At 36.8% G+C, this 22,524-nt stretch overlaps 1 protein-coding gene across 1 annotated transcript in view; it reads right to left on the bottom strand.

Annotated features, from left to right (window-relative positions):
• LOC127878006 (unconventional myosin-IXa-like) overlaps window positions 1-19,375 on the bottom strand; it is a 94,004-nt gene extending 74,629 nt beyond the window's left edge. Inside the window, exons 1-4 of the mRNA XM_052424362.1 lie at window positions 18,490-19,375; window positions 11,770-11,864; window positions 9,448-9,510; window positions 1,422-1,521 (exon numbers count right to left, since the gene is read on the bottom strand). Of these exons, the coding sequence (XP_052280322.1) occupies window positions 1,422-1,521; window positions 9,448-9,510; window positions 11,770-11,864; window positions 18,490-19,365 (1,134 nt within the window). The 5' untranslated portion in view covers window positions 19,366-19,375. The remainder of the gene's footprint in view (window positions 1-1,421; window positions 1,522-9,447; window positions 9,511-11,769; window positions 11,865-18,489) is intronic.
• Window positions 19,376-22,524: the final 3,149 nt, after the last annotated feature.

The raw sequence follows: 22,524 nt of genomic DNA, 5'->3' as shown, positions 1-22,524 counted from the left end.
TACATTTAGTGTTATGGTCCGGACAAAAATGTATTTTGAAATTAAATAAAGGAAGATAATTAAAAAACTAAGGTAGATAGAGTTATGGTTCTTAGTCACTGCACTTCTCCTACTTGCCATCTGTTTATATTTCAAGTTTCAAGTAAATCCCTTCAGTATATTTAGAGTTATGCTCCAGACAAAAAATTACTTTAAAATTAAATAAAAGGAGATACTTAAAAACCTAAGGTAGATAGAGTTATGGTTCTTAGTCACTGCACTTGTCCTACTTGCCATCTGTTTATATTTTAAGTTTCAAGTAAATCGCTTCAGTAGATGTAGAGTTATGCTCCGGACAAAAATTTACTTTGAAATTATATAAAGGGAGATAATTCAAAAAGTAAGGTAGATAGAGTTATGGTTCTTGGTCACTGCACTTCTCCTAGTTTTGCCATCTGTTTATATTCTAAGTTTAAAGTAAATCCATTGAATAGATTTAGAGTTATGCTCCGGACAAAAATTTACTTTGAAATTAAATAAAGGGAGATAATTTATAAACTTAGGTAGATAGAGTTATGGTTCTTAGTCACTGCACTTCTCCTACTTGCCATCTGTTTATATTTCACGTTTCAAGTAAATCCCTTCAGTAGATTTAGAATTATGCTCCGGACAAGAATTTAGTTTGAAATTATATTAAGGGAGATAATTCAAAAACTAAGGTAGATAGAGTTATAGTTTTTGGTCACTGCACTTCCCCTAGTTGCCATCTGTTTTTATTCTAAGTTTAAAGTAAATCCATTGAATAGATTTGGAGTTATGCTCTGGACAAAATTTCGGACGGTTGGACAGACCGACAGACCGAAGGACAGGACCAATTACTAAATCCCCTCCGAATTTTTTTTCGGCGGGGATAACAAATGTTCTCACCGAGTTTCATGAAGAATGGACTATTATGGGACTGCTAGAGTGTTTTTTTTTACAATATCCATGCAAGGAAAACTGCCCCACCCCCTGGCAGCCATGAATTTCAACAAATCTGAACCAATTTGGAACTCAGCTGAGATATCACTAGAGCAAATGTTTTAACAAGTTTTATGAAGATTGGACTATAAATGTTACTTCTAGAGTATAAAGAAACCTTTTCTTTAATTTGACCTAGGGACCTAGTTTTTGACATCATGTGACACTGTTTCAAACTTAGCCATGATATCATAAGGACAAAATTTCTGACCAAGTTTCATTTAAACCGGGACATAGATGTGGCCTTTAAAGTGTTAACAAGGCAAATGTTGACAGGCATAACTGATGACTGACAAAAGCTCATTATGAGCTTAAAATGTTAAAATTCTCGTTGAAGTGTGTACGAAGGTACATGTGTTATATGATTTCAAAAACCTAATGTTTGTGTGATATGACATAATGCTCCTTTCACTTGTCCATACCTGTCTGAGGTAGGCATAGTCCTCAGGTTTGCCCAGGTGCAGTTTGTCTCTCTCAACTTCATCAGCCCCTTCCAGTAGGTAGTAGAACACATGGTAGTTCCTGAAGTACACAAACCGCAACCATCAAAAGAATAATGTACGGCCTTTCACACAAACTCATAAAACTGTAAATGAAATGTACAAACCAACAAATACTTTGTTTCTTTTTCTGGTTATTTTTTTTTTTATTACATTTCTTTGGGAGTGACTTTACGGTAAACTCTATTGAGCAGGGTCCAAATGGCAACCATGACGACTGCATCTGTCTAACTATTCATATCTACTTGATATAAATCAAGAAATAAATATCACTTTGTCTTCTGCATGGAAAGTAAAATACTTGTTTAGGATACATGTACATGTTTATACAAAACAAGAGGACCATGGGCCCTAAGGTGCTCACCTGAGGCTCAAAAGAACTAGACTATTCTTTAAAAGTGCGAGCTGATTCATGAAGATTGGACCAAAGTGACTTATAGAGTATTAACATGTTTGTTTTTTATTTTACCTAGTGACCTAGTTTTTTTTAGCTCACTTGACTCCGTTTCAATTTCATCCGAGATTTCCTTGGGACAAAGGATCTGATCACGTTTCATGAAGATTGACCAATAAATGTGGCTAATATAGTGTCAACAAGTTTTAACTATACCCATTAAGGAAAACTGCATGGCCATGTTTTTTTTTTACCAACCATAACAATTTTGAAACTCAGCCAATATTATCGTTAGAACAAATGTTTTGACCAAGTTTTATAAAGATTGGACTATAAATGTGACTTCTAGAGTGTTAGCAAGGGTTTACTATGGGCAAATAAGAAAAAAGCACCGCACCCAGGCTGCTATGTTAAACAACGGACGTCAACCATTTTCGCACTCCGTCCAGATATCATTAAATCAAATGTTCTGACCAAGTTTCATGAAGATTGGACTTAAAATGTGAGTTGTAGAGAGTTAACTATGTTTTACCACAGCAATATAAGTTTAATTGCCTGCCTGCCATGTTTTTCAACAGACTGGAACCATTTTCCAACGCATCCAAAATATAATTAGCAATTTATGGTCTGACTAAGTTGTATAAAGTTTGGACAATAAATGTTACTTTTACAATGTTAACAAGGTTTTACTATAACCATATTAGGAAAAATGCCCCACCCCTAGCGGCCATGTTTTCCAACAGACTGAAACCTTCTTTAAACTCATCCAAGATATCATTAAAACTTATGTTCTGACTCAGTTTCATGAAGATTGGACAATAAATGTGACTTCTAGAGTGTTAAAAAGGTTTAAGTATAGCAATTAAAGGTAAACTGCCACACCCCATTAAAGCCATGTTTTTAAACCAACCGGAACAATTTTCGAACTTGTCCGAGACATCATTGGGTCACGTCTTCTAACAAAGTTTTATGAAGATTGAACAATAAATGTGGCATCTAAAGTGTAAACATGGTATATGTTAACAAGAGATGACAGAGACAAAAGGCAATCACAAAAGTTCAAAATGAGCATGTTGAGCTAAGGTGAGCTAACACAATATATTACATACACAAATTCCATTTAAGTGGAAAGTGTTGTCCTTGTTTAGTCTTTGCAGACTGCATGGGGTTTATCTGGGATGACAATTTTTGCGAATGCATTAAGCCCTGTTTTCGCAGAGCGAGGCTTGTATCATACAGACACAGACTTAAATACAGCAAAATATACCAACAAGTGAAGTCATACATTCTGAGATAATTATTTAGTACATGGCTTATAAATGGGTAGACTCAACTGATGTCCTAGAAAAGAAGCCATAGAAACATTAAAGGTCAACCTGATTTTTATTATAGACACAACTTATGTAAAATGTACAGGCACCACAAGGTTATCCCGTCAATAAACATGTATGTAGAAATGTATCTGCAACAACAAAAGTATTGATTCATCATTTTCTTTGTCTATAAAAAGTCAAGTTCTTTTTCAAAACTTCGATGAATTCATACTAGGAATACAGACATTGAATGTGTAAGAACAATATTGTTTTTTCCAAGAATGTAAACTTTTGTGGGAATGTACTGACATCTTACTTCACACAATGTAAACAAGTTTGAATATGTACACTGTTCTACACATTCATATAGGAAGTTAATAAGCAAAGTTTACAAACAAGTCAAACCTTTAATCTCAATTATGTTTGTTCACAAACTTACCATTCTCCACTTTATAGCATATCTTACATAAGACTAGATTGAGGTATATACAAGAAAAATTCTATATCAGTGGTCTTCATTACCAATATTTACACTGGTATATCTTAAAGTTTTACATTTGACCATTGTGGTTAAGTATTTAACTTCTGCTCTAAAGTCAACACCACAAGTAAAAGGGACTTGTTCATAGTTCGGGTAATTTGGTTAATTGTGTCAGAAAATGATTTAAAATGCTTCACTTTAATCTCAGAAATGTAGAGCACCATTATAACAATAACACAATTTATTGTAAATAAAAATCTATAAATAAGAAAGTGCTTCACCATAGGGGATTGAACAAGTGTCATAAAGATTAAAAGGCCATGGAATGGTTGAACACATTTGATACTTTAAACAATAAAAATTATACAACAAGAGGGCCTGAAAGGCCCAAAGTCGCTCACCTAACAAAAAATTTTGAGACAAATCTTCTGACCAAGTTTCATGAAGATCGGAAAATAAATGTGGCCTCTAGAGTGTTTACAAGGTTTTACTATAGCCATGTTTTTCAACCAACCGACATCATTTTTGAACTCGTCCAAGATATTAACGGGATAAATCTTCTGACCAAATTTCATGAAGATTGGACAATAAATGTGGCCTCTAGAGTGTTAACAAGGTTTTACTATAGCCATATAAGGAAAAATGCCCCGCCCCTGGTGGCCATGTTTTAAAAGCAACCAAAACCATTTTCGAACTCATCCATGATATCATTGGGACAAATCTTCTGACCAAGTTTCATGATGAACGAAAAATAAATTTGACCTCTAGAGTGTTAACAAGGCTTTACTAAAGCCATATAAGAAAAAACGCCCCGCCCCCGTGGTGGCCATGTTTTTCAACCAACCGGCATGATTTTTTAAGTCGTTCAAGATATTATTGGGATGAATTTTCTGACCAAGTTTCATGAAGATCAGACTATAAATATGGCCTCTAGAGCGTTAACAAGATTTTACTATAGCCATATAAGGAAAAATGCCCCGCCCCTTCGCAGCCATGTTTTTCAAGCAAACGTAACGATTTTCGAACTCATCCAAGATATCAATGAGACAAATCTTCTGACCATATTTCATGAAAGTTGTCCAATTAATGTGGCCTCTAGAGTGTTAACAAGGTATTTCAAAAGCCACATACAGCCTTATAAGGAAAAATTCACGGCCCCCTGGTGGCCATGTTTTTAAAGAAACCAAAACCATTTTCAAACTCATCCAAGATATCATTGGGACAAATCTTCTGGTCAAGTTTCATGTAGATCGGAAAATAAATGTGGCCTCTAGAGTGTTAACAAGGTTTTAGTATAGCCATATAAGGAAAAATGCCCCGCCCCCTGGCAGCCATGTTTTTCAACCAAAGGGCATCATTTTTGAACTCTTCCAAGATATTATTGGGGTGAATCTTCTGACCAAGTTTCATGAAGATTGGACAATAAATGTGGCTACTAGAGTGTTAACAAGATTTTACTATAGCCAAATATAGACATATCAGGAAAAATGCCCCTCCCCTTGGCAGCCATGTTTTTCAAGCAAAGATTACCATTTTCAAACTCATCCAAGATATCATTTGGGACAAATCTTCTGACCAAGTTTCATTAAGATCGGAAAATAAATGTTGCCTCTAGAGTGCTAACAAGGTTTTACTATAGCCATATAAGGAAAAATGCCCCGCCCCCTGGCAGCCATTTTTTTCAACCAAACGGCATCATTTTCAAACTAGTCCAAGATATTATTTGGATAAATCTTCTGACTAAGTTTTATGAAGATCAGACAATAAATGTGTCCTCTAGATTGTTAACAAGATTTTACTATAGCCATATATAGCCATATAAGGAAAAATGCCCTGCCCCTTGGCACCCATGTTTTTCAAGCAAACGTAACCATTTTCAAACTCATCCAAGATATCATTAAGACAAATCTTTTGACCAAATTTCATGAAGATTGGACAATAAATGTGGCCTCTAGAGAGTTAACAAGGCAAATGTTGATGCCGCACAACGGACAACAGACAAAAGGCGATCACAAAAGCTCACCATGAGCACGTTGTGTTCAGGTGAGCTAAAAACAAAAGAAAAATTGTGAATTACTCAATTATTAAGCGTTTTAAATGTTCCAGAGTACACATCTGACAAAGCAAGGAATGGTGGGATGCTGACTCACAGCTGTCTCATTGCAAATGGCAGAAGATTCAAGACGCTGACAGGGAGAATTTAATAAGGTGGTCGAAACTTTAATTTCCAGCAAAGTGACTGTATTTAAGCATATTTGATGGGGACACTTTTGACTACAATAATAATGTCTGCTTATTGTGGGAATCAGACAGATTTTCGTCTCTGAAAAAAGTACAGAAACTGTGTGAATTTAAATGTAGACAAAATGTTTTGCTTGATTTTTTTTTACCAAGGTTACATTAAGAAAGACTTTATTGCCTTCTTAGTTAAGAACAGATCAGAATGGCAAGCACTAAGAGAGAAGTATGAGGAATGTTATCAGCTGCCTTCTGGTAAAGCCAGACATAGTTCATGTGCATAAAGTGTCGTCCCAGATTCAAGGCTCCCGATGCCATTGGCAATTGTCAGTAAATGTAAAAGTTCTAGAAAAGTGGCAATAAAAACTCGTTCAACTTATGAAAACAAGTGGCACAAACATATTTCCTTTACAGTGTAGGTTTATTGTATCACAGACAAAAAGTGGACATTCATGTAAGGACAAGTATAATATGGGTTTTTAATAATGCAATTATAAATTCTTTACTTTAATGGATTTATTCTAGGGATGGTAACGATTATCCGGATATCCCAATACTGGTCAAGTATCCGAATTGTAAAAGAGGATCAGAATACTTGATTAAACGATATTACCCCTGTTATTATGCACACTAAATTCCGTAGCGTATATTTCCACGTTAATCTGTATACCAGAAATCGTTGACAGACTGACATAAATTCGTTAATTGGTTGTTGCTCAGCGAGTGCCCCAGCCAGTTCCCGATCACCTTGGTGATCATGGCCAAATTGCAAAATTGCCAACTTGCGCCTCCGTGTTTCGTTTTATGGTCCTTACTTCCCGATAATTGACACCAATTAGCTAATTGGCTTCAATCAACGGGCGCAACAGTATGGAAAAATTATCTCTGTCCAATCAAATAAAAGTTTTCAATTGGTCAATCAATATTTATCTGTTAAAAAAAAAGAGTATATGAATTGCGATTTCCCAAACTGGCATGTCGCCCGAAGTATTCAGGCATTTCCGGGAACATCAGTTCCGTCTGAGCGCGTGTTCTTGTCGGCGAGCTTGGTACTTACTTAGCTAAGGAACAGACTAAATAGCGACTTAGTCGATGCAATTATTTTCTTGAACCTTAGGTCAGTGCATCTTAGCAAATACAAATGAAATTAAACTGAATATATGTAGAATGTATATCATAGTATGCTTTTGTTTTGGTTTTACGATGTGTGTGTTTATTTTAAGAAATTACGTATTTTGCGACTTTGATATTGTTCTCATAAATAAAAAAATTAAACAAAGAAATCATATAAATGCGTTATATTGTTTGTTATTCTGAGAACGGTGCAAATTAACGTATTCACAGTGTTGTGATGATGGTAACAGCCTTTAGTAATTTACTTACAAAAAAATAGGGATATCCGGACATATTCGGTTAGCGGTTACGGTTATCCGGATACCAATTTTGGATATGATTCCCATCCCTAATTTATTCTGCTGAATATTTGAAGATGGGTGCAATATTTAACAGGACCCTTGCTCTTTTCCTTAGTTGGACAATAGTCCTAGGTCTAATGTTTTAAAATCCCAGAATTAACCTTGCAGAACGGCTGTAAAAACCAGGGATTGAAATTAACAGTTGTCCGCTTGCAATAGGCGATTAATTTTTACACCAGGCGATCCAATATCAAAGCTGGTAGACCCTCCGGGCGAATGACTTTTTGAAAAAGCTGTTCTTAACAATCGATACCGCGGTTTTCATCGTAACTGTTACCAACCTGGCGTGTCTGAACTCACATTTTACATTCATTGAAAAACTAAATGTAAATAAAGTATTGGAATGGCTTTGGGGTTCAAGATGTTTTTCCGTTCAACCTTATTTAAGGAATTGGTCAACCGTCTGGGCAACCAGCCATATAAAGTTAGTTGCCATCCCTGAAAATTATTATTATTTTTAATTTTCCAAAGTGGTGATGCAATTTTTTAAATGACAAAAATGGGTTGCGAAAAAATATTTTCACCCAGCAAGAGCCATGCCCATTAGCTTGTGCAGTCAGCACAGGCTAATAAAGGACCACTTCTTCTGCTTTAACTGGATTTTTGCTTTTAGCTTCCTTCAAATAAAAAATACCAAAAAAAGCCGATGAATGTTTTCCTGATAAGCCTGTGCAGTCTTCGAACGAAACTTTCATAACATGCATCAAGTCCCAGAGCAAGGATCATATTCAACGCTTGACATAAGCTGCTGCATCAGTCCATTGGAAAGTGAGTGATGGTGATTCAACGCTTGACATAAGCTGCTGCATCAGTTCATTGGAAAGTGAGTGATGGTGATTCAACGCTTGACATAAGCTGCTGCATCAGTCCATTGGAAAGTGAGTGATGGTGATTCAACAATTGACATAAGCTGCTGCATCAGTCCATCGGAAAGTGAGTGATGGTGATTCAACGCTTGACATAAGCTGCTGCATCCGTCCATTGGAAAGTGAGTGATGGTGATTCAACAATTGGCATAAGCTGCTGCATCAGTCCATTGGAAAGTGAGTGATGGTGATTCAACGCTTGACATAAGCTGCTGCATCAGTCCATTGGAAAGTAAGTGATGGTGATTCAACGCTTGACATAAGCGGCTGCATCAGTCCATTGGAAAGTGAGCGATGGTGATTCAACAATTGACATAAGCTGCTGCATCAGTCCATTGGAAAGTGAGTGATGGTGATTCAACGCTTGACATAAGCTGCTGCATCAGTCCATAAGAAAGTGAGTGATGGTGATTCAACGCTTGACATAAGCTGCTGCATCAGTCCATTGGAAAGTGAGCGATGGTGATTCAACAATTGACATAAGCTGCTGCATCCGTCCATTGGAAAGTGAGTGATGGTGATTCAACAATTGACATAAGCTGCTCCATCAGTCCATTGGAAAGTGAGTGATGGTGATTCAACGCTTGACATAAGCTGCTGCATCAGTCCATTGGAAAGTGAGTGATGGTGATTCAACGCTTGACATAAGCTGCTGCATCAGTCCATTGGAAAGTGAGTGATGGTGATTCAACGATTGACATAAGCTGCTGCATCAGTCCATTGGAAAGTGAGTGATGGTGATTCAACGCTTGACATAAGCTGCTGCATCAGTCCATTGGAAAGTGAGTGATGGTGATTCAACAATTGACATAAGCTGCTGCATCAGTCCATTGGAAAGTGAGTGATGGTGATTCAACGCTTGACATAAGCTGCTGCATCAGTCCATTGGAAAGTGAGTGATGGTGATTCAACGCTTGACATAAGCTGCTGCATCAGTCCATTGGAAAGTGAGTGATGGTGATTCACCGCTTGACATAAGCTGCTGCATCAGTCCATTGGAAAGTGAGTGATGGTGATTCAACGCTTGACATAAGCTGCTGCACCAGTCCATTGGAAAGTGAGTGATGTTGATTCAACGCTTGACATAAGCTGCTGCATTAGTCCATTGGAAAGTGAGTGATGGTGATTCAAAGTGAACCCAACTACCCAGAACATTAAAATACATCCTTATGATTAAGTACCTTTCGTTGGCAGCCTGGGAAACAATTCTTGACTTCTCCAGCAGGTATTTCCTAACTATAGCCCTGAAAAAAAACACAAAGTCATGAATTAATATCAATGTTTGTCAAGTGCTCATCACTCAAGTTTATTTTCTCAAAATTTTTTAACACAATATACAAGCAAATGCAACCAAAGATAAACTAGGAAATAGTGAGATCAACATTAACATGCAATCCCTAAGGAAGGAATAATTCTTCATTCTTGAACACTGCAATAAAGCAAAGTATTGATTGATTAAACTAGCAGAAAGGTCATTAATTAACTTTGAGAACAAACATATCAATTGGCTTGTTCCTTCCAAAAGATATTGTCCGTAATTACATATAACAAAATGCAGAACAGTTGTGGAAAGCTGAAATTCATTTTTATAAGATCATAGCTAATGCATCAAGGTATGTACACATGTACACACACTACTATTGCGACTGGGAATGAATTACCAAACACATTAAGAAATTTTTATTAGATAACAGCTGTTTGAATTTCTTTCTTCTGTGACCTCTCCAACAATGAAAACAGAAGTCACAAACATAGCCATGGGGAGGTTTAGGACTATCTGAATCTGTTGATGGCAGCTACTTGGCAGCCCCAAGTCATGCCTGGGGTACACACATGGCTACATGCTGATTGACAAGCTAGACAGCACCAGTAATTACCCCTTCTAGTTAAGTACAACTTAATTACTTATTTGCACAACCTGTTCAAAGAAATTGAGTTATGAAACTTACTGGACCAATTCCAAATATTTTGCCACTGAGAAGATGAAGCTGTAGTTGAAGATAATGACTACATTTGTTTACGCAGGGGACTGTTTAGCATGAAGAGACTGGCAGAGAAGTGCTCTACATTATGCTATCAAGAGTTAATAACTTCAGGAATGATAATTATCATAATTAAATACCTAGTCATTATATGTCCAGCAACACAGCAGTAATGAAATGTCCTCTTCAATAACAGTACCAAAATCTAAATCGATCCCTGGACCAAAAAGAGTACCGGTAATTTGATTGGAATATAAGATACTACAGGCCTCGACACTAACAGTGTCGCAGGAACCCGAGACCGCCAAACTTTGGTGAGGGACACCAGTTTTTCCCAGGATTTTGCTGTAATTTTAATAGGCAGGGTTCCCTGTGGACACCAATCTGTAAAAGTTAGTGTCAATCCCTGAGATACACATCAGTTACACATGAACACTCATATTTCATCACTTACCCATGGATCATGTAAGTGTATCAGTTACACATGAACAGTCCTATTTCAGCACGTACCCATGGATCATTCATGTAAGTGCATCCGTTACACATGAACACTCATATTTCATCACTTACCCATGGATCATGTAAGTGTCTCAGTTACACATGAACAATCCTATTTCATCACTTACCAATGGATCATATTAGTATATCAGTAACACATAAACAATCCTATTTCATCACTTATCAATGGATCATGTAAGTGTATCAGTTACACATTAACAATCCTATTTCATCACTTACCCATGGATCATGTAAGTGTATCAGTTACACATGAACACTCATATTTCATCACTTACCAATGGATCATGTAGGCGTATCCGTTACAAATGAACAATCCTATTATATCACTTACCCATGGATCATGTAAGTGTATCAGTTACACATGAACACTCATATTTCATCACTTACCAATGGATCATGTAAGTGTATCAGTAACACATGAACACTCATATTTCATCACTTACCCATGGATCATGTAAGTGTATCAGTTACACATAACAATCCTATTATATCACTTACCCATGGATCATGTAAGTGTATCCGTTACAAATTAACAATCCTATTATATCACTTACCCATGGACTATGACGTAATATCATTTTCCCAATAGCTATGCTTTTTTATAACTTTCCAATAGATCAAGCTTTTTTATCACTCACCCACGGACCATGCCATTTAATCACTTACCCATGGACCATGCCATTTTATAACTTACCCACAGACCATGCCATTTTATCACTTACCCATGGACCATGCCATTTAATCACTTACCCATGGACCATGCCATTTTATCACTTACCCATGGACCATTCCATTGCATCACTTACCCATGGACCATGCCATTTTATCACTTACCCATGGACCATGCCATTTTATCACTTACCCATGGATATGCTATTTTATAACTAACCATTGACCATGCCATTTTTATCACTTTTCCCACGGACCATGCCATTTTATCACTTATGCACAGACCAAGCTTTTATATCACTTACCCAAGGACCATGCCATTTTATCACTTACCCATGGACCATGCCATTCTCCTTGTAGTTGACCTGGATAAACTTTCCAAACCGACTGGAGTTGTTGTTGTGTACTGTCTTTGCATTGCCAAATGCCTGAAGAAACGAGACAATATGTTTTTGTTTTAAGTTTTTATGCAATTCATATTATAGTTTTTTTTAATCCATCAAGTTTAAACTAAAATATTCTGCAGATGTCAGTCAATAATAAAATGGATTTTTCACGACATTGGATTACAGATCACATAAATTTAAGAGTATAAATATGCAAATGAATTTTCTAGAAATAACGGAACATAAACACGTTACTTGTTTTTTGTGAGTTTTTTATTATTTCAAACTTTAACACATTTCTCATGCTACTACATGGTTTAGTGATTTTAAGGGTTTATTCCCTTGTATTGAAATTCATCATCTGATGGACCCCCGCCACCTTTCTCCCCAATGATGAAAAACAAACACTGTGGAAGGAACATCAACAATACAATTGGTACAGTGTACCCGGTAATTGCAAACAATGTTGTCTTGCCAACCTATCAATTTAGATTATTTATTACATGTCTATGATGAGCAGCCCAGAAAATGGACACTTCCTTTTGGCAACCTGGCTGAAAGCTCAGTAATGTTGATAGTTCCTCAAAGCATGTTTATAGCAATGCTCTCCCATAGGAGACTTCTAGGAACATTTACAGGCACTTTGTTTATATGATCGATTTAGAAACCGGGTGAATGATGTTTTTTCTATCCAGCTCACGTCAGTTAATTATAAGCAAACAACTGTATTTGTTTTAATAGAATGTCTGTGAACAAAACTTTACAATTATTTGAACTCAAAAACACCATGTAATAATTGGTACACTACATGTTTGTAAATAACAATCCCATGTGCTGAACTGTTGCAGTTTCTATAACCAGAACCATTGTGATTTACATTTATGTTAAACAAAGCTAGATTGATTAATATATAAGCATATGATTTCCAAGTTGTTGCTTCTAATAAGTATGTATTGTGAACAGGTTGTGGAATTTTGTAAACTTTGCTTCTGAATCTCATTTGTAGGTTGTGAGGGATTATATGTCGGACTGTTAACTGCTTTGTAGAATTATTTAACAGTAAATGGTGTAATTATTTCATTTTGTTTTTACAATAATAATTATACAATTATTACACTGAGTGTATTACATACAGTGAAAAATACTTATATGACAACCATTGTTCCAATATACATCTTTCAGATATAAAATACTTCAAATTATTGTTCAGTACACAACCTTCAATACTGTCAATCACTGAGACAACACATTCAACCCTAAGAATGACTGATAAAATAATTTATGGCCGATAGGTTAAATGAGTTTACATCGTCACCTCTTAAATGACAAATTGACAGGACAAAGTGATTTCAATGGGCCATCTTGCACGATCAAACCTAAACCGCTATAAAGTGATGTAACCAGATAGGGTATCAATATTGATACCACCATGTACATGAAGTGACATAAAAAATGAGTATTAATGGGATTCCAATATGAAAAGTTGTGTAATTGCATGTGCGTAAAGTATCGTTCCAGAATAGCCTTTCCATTATTGGTGAATTTTTCATTTTATGGAAGTCACTTCTAAACCAAACTTCAGTCTAGGCAGAAAGTGTCATCACAGATTTGCCTGTGCAGACTAAACCTTACGCATATGCAGTGTTCTTTTCCAACCATTTTGGGAATGGGGCCGGGCCCCTTTGGATTGGGAAAAAACGCTGCATTTTGATTTAATCAGGTTTAACCCTTTACCACTTAGATACGTATTTTAACCCATTTGTAGTCCCTTAGAAAGTTATAAGAACAATAGCACAGATGTGAAGGCAATATGTGCCAATACTGGATTTTTGGCTTAAAAAAGATAAAAGTTTTGCTAAGACCTACAATATGGACTAAAAACACAAACAAAATGGGGGAGCTATCTTTTCTACATGTTTTTGGACAAACAACTTGCACAGGGAAGTGATATTGTAGTTTAAAACAGTGAAGTGATGAAACAAGAGCATACCATTGTTATATATAAACTGATAAAATAATCGGTCAAAATTGGCATTTGCCAAGCACTGGTAAATTCTCAATCGGGCTTGGTAAGATTATCAGTTTGATATAGGTGGGCTTCTAACATTGATTTCCTTCTTGCCTGCTTGGTTGAACTGCTAATTTAAATTTCGGCAAAATGTTGTGTTTTTATAATTGCCTGGAATTAAGTTTTTGTTTTTGGTCTTGAACAGCAAACTCACATCTCTTCAGATGACAACAAATCTTTAGTGACACTGGTGACATTAATTAACAGTTTGCTCTCATACAAGCATTCAGCCCAAACAATTAATCAAGATCACATTCCACACACCATGTGAGAAGTGTGTATCAACACCAGCTTGGTTGAGCCTTCAAGAAAATTAATGAAGGACTGTCAGAATTACCACTACCTCAATGTAAAGCATTTTAGCTGCTTTCTGGGAAAACCAGGCTTAATGCATGTGCATCATCAACTGTCATCCCAGATTTGCATTTTGCCTCATTTATTCCTCATTGCTGACATTATATTTGAATTGTTTAATATATGAGAATAATATAGTCTAACAATTATTAATAACAAATAAATAAACATGCAAGAGGAAGCATGCGCGCTCGAAAGTGCCCTTTTGACAAAGTACTGCGCGTCCAAAGTGCCCTTTTGACAAAAAAGTCCCCCCTGCCCATTTCAAATCCTAGCTGGAGCACTGTAATTGACACTCAAAAAAGCATTTTTTCAAGATACTAAGGGCCATAACTCCGTTATTAATAGATGGTGTACAATGCCATTTGGGTGCATCATCCTCTTATCAATATAATATATACTCATACCAAGTTTCAATGAAATCCGCCAAAGCACTTCCAAGATATGGCTCCGGACACAAAAGTGCCGGACGGACAAAAAGACAGATGGACGGACAACGCCAAAACAAAAAAATATCCTTCCACCTATGGCGGGGGATAATAATTTCAAAGGTGTTTCTGATTTAATTAAATCATGTGTGGAAGAAACAATCCCGATTCTTTATTTCATTTTCTTATTGCATCTTACAATTTATCACAAAATATATCTTGTTTTCAATGAATGCTACCAATTATAAAACTATTTTATTATAATCTCATACATGTGTAAGAAAAAAATCAGCGTGTTAATACAACATATTAATTGACTGACCAGTTGCATGATGTTATTTTGGTGCTTTGACCTTATCAACATGAAATGATGTCTTGTCAGTACACAACTCTTGATTGATCTGCAGTAACATCCTCAGTTCACTCATATTTACATATTTTTGGATACAAGTTTGTAATAAGAGATCTGACGCTCACAATTTATACCGTGTTTTTCGGCGTAAGCTGTATTAAGCCAGCTTTTCACCTTAGCCTGACCTTTGTAAGTGTCCAATACAATTCAAACTAGAAATGGCGCGGCAGAGGCCGACGCGTATCCCCACGCCGAATGTTTGACCTAGGTGTGCCCCAGGGTTGGTAATGGGGCCATGCATAGCTGAGATTGACCGTATTGTCATAAGAGAAGTTCATCATCAATTAGAAGTGAATTGGTGTAGAAATGAAGAAGTTATAGTAAAAGGCAATTTTGGGTGGGTGTGACATATGTGGGCAGGGCGCCCCAGGGTTGGTAATTGTGCCATGCATAGTTGAGATTGACCGTATTGTCATAAGAGAAGTTCAGTATCAATTTGAAGTGAATCGGTGTAGAAATAAAGAAATTATAGTAAAAGGCAATTTTGGGCGGGTGTGGTCTATGTGGGCGGGGCCCCAGGGTTGGTAATGGGGCCATGCATAGTTGAGATTGACCGTATTGTCATAAGAGAGGTTCAGTATCAATTTGAAGTGAATCGGTGTAGAAATGAAGAAATTATAGTAAAAGGCAATTTTGGGTGGGTGTGGTCTATGTGGGCGGGGCGCCCCAGGGTTGGTAATGGGGCCATGCATAGTTGAGATTGACTGTATTGTCATAAGAGAAGTTCAATATCAATTTGAAGTGAATCGGTGTAGAAATGAAGAAATTATAGTAAAGGCAATTTTGGGTGGGTGTGGTCTATGTGGGCGGGGCCCCAGGGTTGGTTATGGGGCCATGCATAGTTGAGATTGACCCTAATGTCATAAGAGTTCTCGTTCAGTATCAATTCGAAGTGAATCCGTGTAGAAATAAAAAAGTTAAAGTAAATGGAATTTTTTGGTGGGTGTGGCCTATGTGGGCGGGCGCCCCAGGGTTGGGATTGGGGCCATGCATAGTTGAGATTGACCCTAATGTCATAACAAAAGTTCAGTATCAATTTGAAGTGAATCCGTGTAGAAATGAAAAAAATATAGTAAATGGAAATTTTTTGTGGGTGTGGCCTATGTGGGCGGGGCGCCCCAGGGTTGGGAATGGGGCCATGCATGGTTGAGATTGACCGTATTGTCATAAGAGAGGTCCAGTATCAATTTGAAGTGAATCGGTGTAGAAATAAAGAAGTAAATGTAAAATAACCTAAAAAAATGAGTGATAATTTCTGACGCGGCCCCACCCCAACCGCTATAACTTTTGACCCAGGGGTCAGATCAAAATTCCAAATAGTGCAGGGTCGCACATATGCTCATAGCTACCATGTGTGTAAGTTTCAAGGTTCTAGTGCTTTTAGTGTAGGAGGAGATAGTGGCCAGGACGGACGGACAGACAGACAGACGGACGGACGGACGGACGGACGGCGGAGATAACCACAATATCCCCACCTTTTTTTCAAAAAGCGTGGGGATAATAAAATTTTCCGCGGCTAGGTACGAATGAATACACTTCATTTATTCCATTGGCTGATTTGAGTATACCACCAGAACATTGGAAACATATCCGCGTCTTTGTAACACTGTTTTACTGTATGAAACAATTTTATCTCTAATGAAAAGGCTTAATAGATAGAACAGTTTTACACTCAATTCTCGACATCAATACAGTTTGTGCGTACACCTTTTATTTTCAGAGTATTACCAGCGCAAAAGCGTTTATACTTAAAAGGCTATGTTCTCATATTTAGAACTTACTTCCATATTCCTGTCAACATGTTAACATGTAAAAGTATAAAGAGCAGTGGAAGCGAGGCCTCACTTTAAAGCATTGCATTTCAACCCGCGAGTTTTCGGGTCAATTCGCGGACATTCAGAGTTTATATACAGGTCATCACCGGAGTTCGCGGCCAGTAAAATAATTGTTATATAATAAAGACGCTATCCGTGAACTAGGTGACCTGGAATTTTCTTTAGACCAGAAATATGTTAAATGAAGATATTCAGCAATATAATTATGGTATGTCAATAATAGATTCTTAATGTGTTTTCAACAATACAATGATAAATATTATTTTTGATAAGTTTAACAATAATTATTCCACCATATTGCCTAATGTACTAAAGTGATATTATGAGCATGTAACAGTTTATAGGTGTCTATCGCAACCGTTGATTATTTTTGATGTTTCTACTTCATATACACTTATATTAATTCATGCAGCATAAACATACTAAAACAATATACCAGAAAGAGAAAAATAATGCATTTGAATATCAACCGTACTTTCGTTTGACAACTGATCATGCGTTTACGAGTTGAACCTAAATTTAGTTTTAGTGCAGATTTGTTCATACGACACAAAGACACAATATTGTTTACCGGATCATTTCGGCTTACAGGACTGGGTGGGTCACGTAAGAATATCGAATATAAAATATATTTTTATAAACAACTGGTAGCAAGGTGAGTTGAAGATAATTGATCAGTAACCACATTTTAACTAACTATTTTGACCTGTTAATTCTTTTCAGCTCAATTCAACAGTGCAAAATGCCCATAATATCACTTTAAGCATGAGCACGATGATTCTTGATACTGTTAATAATCGAATCAAATAGCAATGCCCGACAAACCACTAAAACAGGTTTGTTTGAAGAACGCGCCTATAAATACGGATACTTCTCGTGTGGCCGGTTGACTCATATGTTTAAATTTCACTTCCATTCTTCTTTTGGTTTTCTGTTTTGTATCTATAGGTTTATGACCAGAAATATGTTATAATGTAAAATAAGCCGCGAAAACTCCGCGTAACATCCCGTACTGCGTGTGATGCAGCTAAGAACTGCACAGAAAAAGACATACGCTATCCTTGATCTCATTCATTAAACAATTTACGCCGTATATCTTTTTTAAAGATATTTCTTGTTTTATTTAACTTGTCAAAAAAATGTGTGAAGTAAGCGTGTCAAATGCTTGCCTGATTACAACATTCCTGAACTTATGAAGTAAACTACACTATTAAAATGAAAATGTGTGTAACCTTTTTAATCTATGTAATGTTTGCAGCTCATAATCTTGTTTCTTCACTATTTTGAAAATTGGGCAAGGAGGTCGTTCGAATCTGGTAAGTTTCTGTCGTTTAAACCAACATTTTGAAATTTGTGTTATTTTTGTATAACAACACTTTAAAATAGAGAATGAAAGTGTTTTTTATACTGTAATAACTAAGGTTCAGTAAATACAGCTGGATAGGCCAATGAACTAAAAGTTGAAATTTAACTAATAAAAAAACATAAACTTTGAAAAGGAGTTTTAGTTAGTCATTTGTAAAAAAATATATACTTATTCAACTAAAAAAAAACAACAATATGAACCAACCTCTAAGACAGGGCCAGCCCCTAGTATGGTCTGCTCAACTCCGCTCCCGTGAAGCCCCTTGTGACTAAGGGCTGTCAGATGATGCAGCAAGAGGTTGGTGCTCTCTGTTTTCCCACTTCCAGACTCACCCGATATCACAATACACTGATTACTTTTGTTCCGTAGCATTGTATAAAATGCAGCATCTGCAATCGCGAATATATGTGGGGGCATCTCCCCGAGTCGCTTACTCTGATAAAGTTTAACATACTTTGGATTATATAATGGAAAGAACTTATACGGGTTTACTGCTATAAGAATTGAGCCAACATACGTATAAATGTTTGAATTCAAAAACCTAGATTTTATATTATCTAACAGGGTTCTTTCATTGAAGTCTGGCAGGTTACACAGATCGGAATACTCCTTATTGATGATTGGCGGCTTAAGAAATGCTGTCAAGAAGTTGTTCATGGGGTTGGGCTCATTGTATTCCACCCAGCCGGAAGTCCTGTGTGGATTTTCCAGGGTTTTCTTGCGAATGTAGAATCTGTAGCCAGTGTAGCCCCCACCACTGAGTCTGTCGTGATCTGCATTAACAATCTTTGGCCAAAGCAGTTGTATCCTTACTGGGTTTTCGCCATCCTCGAGCCTCCGTTCCTTGCATAGTTGACCTCCTGTACTGAACACCTCCGCCAGTTCGTAATCCATAACGCTGTGCAGCATCATCTTGACGCACGCAGTCTTCAAAATATCATCAGCAGTCGTGACTTTCTCAGCCTCCACGGAGACAAACTCGTGTTCCTGGCTGAGTGGGCCAGTGTATATACGCACCATGTTCGTCTCTCTACTCATCCTCTGCACAAGTGCCCTATTTCCAACCGTACCATAATCCATAACGCTGTGCAGCATACCCTGGTCAGCACCGCCCTGGGGAAATAGTATGAGATGTGCGTGTTAATGACACAGACATGTTCAGCAGGTGCTACGGTTTCACACTTAACACTGGAATTGAGCGGCTGTAATATTTAATGGGTCTTATGAAATATGCGTCTAGGATAGCCCCGGAACAGCTTACTGATCAGCACGATAAGGTACGAAGCAACCCTTGCTTTCAAGAAGTTAACCAGATCTACTTAGTAAACAATACTCAGTACCAACTGCCATACAGGAATGCAAACACAAGAAAGGTGGCCAGGCTTTAAGCCCGGGTCACCCAACAGCAGAAATTGGTACTGAGTATTGCAATTATGACAACATTTGACAAAGATAATTCCTCTTAGACAATAATGTTCAATGTAATCAACAGATACTGGAAGCCTGAAAAAAATAGAATTACCTCAGCACTGTTCTATTACAGAAACCAATTTTGAATGACTTGACCTAGTGATCAAATGTTTAATCCCACTTGACCAAGGTTCGAACATGACCTTGATGTTGTCAAGATTCTGACCCAGTTTCATCAAGATTGATTCATAAATATGACCTCTACAGTGGTAACAAGTTTTTTTGTTGGATTTTAAATAAAGATTTTTCTTTTGGATGCACATGACCCAGATTCAATTTTTTTTTCAAGATGAACATTCTGACAAAATATTATAAAGCTTGATTCATAAATGTTTCCAGTACAGTGGTTAATATTTTCTTACACTAGTGTATAGACACACAAACCAGATTCAAATTAACCATAAATATTGTCAAGATAGACATTCTCACCAAGTTTCATTAAGACTGGGTCATACATGTGGCATCTAGAAGGGTTTAAAGGTTTTACTAAGCTTTGACTTGTTTACCTAGTTTTTGGACATATATAATCCAGAATCAAACTCAGCCTAGAAAATGTTAATACAATTATTTTCTAACCAAGTGTCATCAATACTGAGTAATATATGTGGCTTTTAAAGAGATAAAAAGATATTAAAGATTTGACCTAGTAGTCTAGTTTTTGGACGTACTTTCCCAGATTCAAGCCTAGATTGTGTCCAGACAAACATTCTGATCAAGTTTAAACAAGACAGACGCACATCTTGCTCAGGTATTAACAATTCACATAACTGATTACCAAGAATTCATATGCGCATTTTAAAGTAAGCATATTATATGAAGTCACCTATATATTATTGCAATGAACATATGTCACTGTCATGGTTAAGCTTGAATAAACAATTGGCAATTACACATTAACACCACATCCTATCACATTGATTTACATACGTGATAATTTTCTTATATTGTTCAATACAATAGCTAGTTGATATTACAATAACATCAAACATAAATATGGCAAACATTATTCATAATATAATATTAAAGTGAATGAATGTCCAACTCCCAGGGGGGGGTAACTTCCGATATATGGGAATATAGGGGTGTGTTGATTTTATGGGGTGTGTTTTTCGACTAAAATTATAGAAATGGGTATGGCGTGATGGCATGCCGTGAATGCATGTTTTCAAATGTATGTTTTGAGCAATTGGTATGCATATTGCATAAGCAGCAAAATTCATAACGCAGCTGGAATTTGAGGCGAAGTCTGGTTCAAAATCAGAAATATAATTGTTGCAAACTGTCTCTTTTTGAAAAGTACAGACAATACCATGATACAATTTCACTAAAATACTTGATGAACATAAGAAATAATTAAAAGTTTCTATTTCAATATGTCATTATGAAAGGTCTGTCAATTATGCATGCATAACACATTACTGAGGCGCCACAGAATAAAAACAGTAATGCAAGACAGGCCAAATTTTCTCTTTCATCTTTTCTTTTCTCTATCAACTCTTATAGTGGTGCTTTTGTGGAAAAGTTATCGAAGTTTGTGCACGTTGGTGACCAGAAAGTGACCTACAGTAGACCACTGTCAGAGTCGGACTGTAATTCAGTAAATGAACAGATACAGCAGGACATCCATTTCAAGGATTTCACTGAGAGTGACATTGATGCCAGTGATGGCGAGGACGATGATGAAAATGTTGGGTACACACCAGAGCTGAGATACTACACTCAACAGAAACATGTGTTGGACAGTATTGGGCATCAGTACATACAGAAGTTAACAGACAACCTGATTGATCGTTTTTGTGACACTAACATACTAGAATGCATGAAAGTTCTGATTCCCTCCAACATCTCTGAGGCAGAGTCGGTGACCAAGTATGGACTTGATGAACTTGACAAACTTGTTGAACACTTCAAAATGCATCTGCCACAGAAGGAAAATGCCCGCAGTGAGTTTCAGACTTACAAACGTCTCGTGAAAGGCAGCTTCAGCAAAATGAGTGTGACTCAGGTTCTACGGATTCTGGTGAAGGGGAATTACCAACATTGTTATGCTCCTAAAGTGCTGTGTTGTCATTCCCATGACCAGTGTACAGTGCGAAAGAGGATTCAGCACACAAAACAGAATAAAGTCTAAGTCTAGAACAATATTTGGTCACAGTGACCAATTTCTGTTCACAAGTGGGACGCTGCGGCTATATAAAGTGACCAAATTCTGGTCACAGGAATCATTTTAGTCCTTATCTTTAAAGGGGTAACATCTATCACGTTTTTTCTTTATATAGTAAGCTTAACATTAACAATAGTGAATTTAGTATTGAACCATTGGATTTTGAGATATAAGTAATAGCTCATACTAAGTTCTTTCAATTATTAAGTAATTCGACTATTAAATCAAATTTAAACTACCTTAATATATTTAGAGGAGCGTCCTTGAATCTTTGACATCCATTACTATTATGTGACTACGCAACTATGTCAAGTTTGATGAACTCCACGTTTTATTGAATGTATCTGAAGTTAACATTTTGTATATCAGTGTACAGTTATAACCGTTTATTGTGAATAAACCCGTTGAACATTTTGTACCGGAATTGCGTTATGAATTGGGTACCACGGAACGCAACAGTATCACTTGCAGGTTTGCTTTGTGAAGTCACTTTGGTTGATAAGGTTTTACAACAGAAGAGCCATCTGGTCTTACAGGCCTTGATCTTTTGTATGAAGTTTTGTTTCGTGACAATGCTGCATACTTTTCTGCTTCAGACCTGTTGT

The sequence above is a fragment of the Dreissena polymorpha genome, chromosome 4, assembly GCF_020536995.1.
Source record: "Dreissena polymorpha isolate Duluth1 chromosome 4, UMN_Dpol_1.0, whole genome shotgun sequence".
Classification (NCBI taxonomy): Eukaryota; Metazoa; Mollusca; class Bivalvia; order Myida; family Dreissenidae; genus Dreissena; species Dreissena polymorpha.
This window is presented reverse-complemented; position numbering and strand designations above follow the sequence as displayed.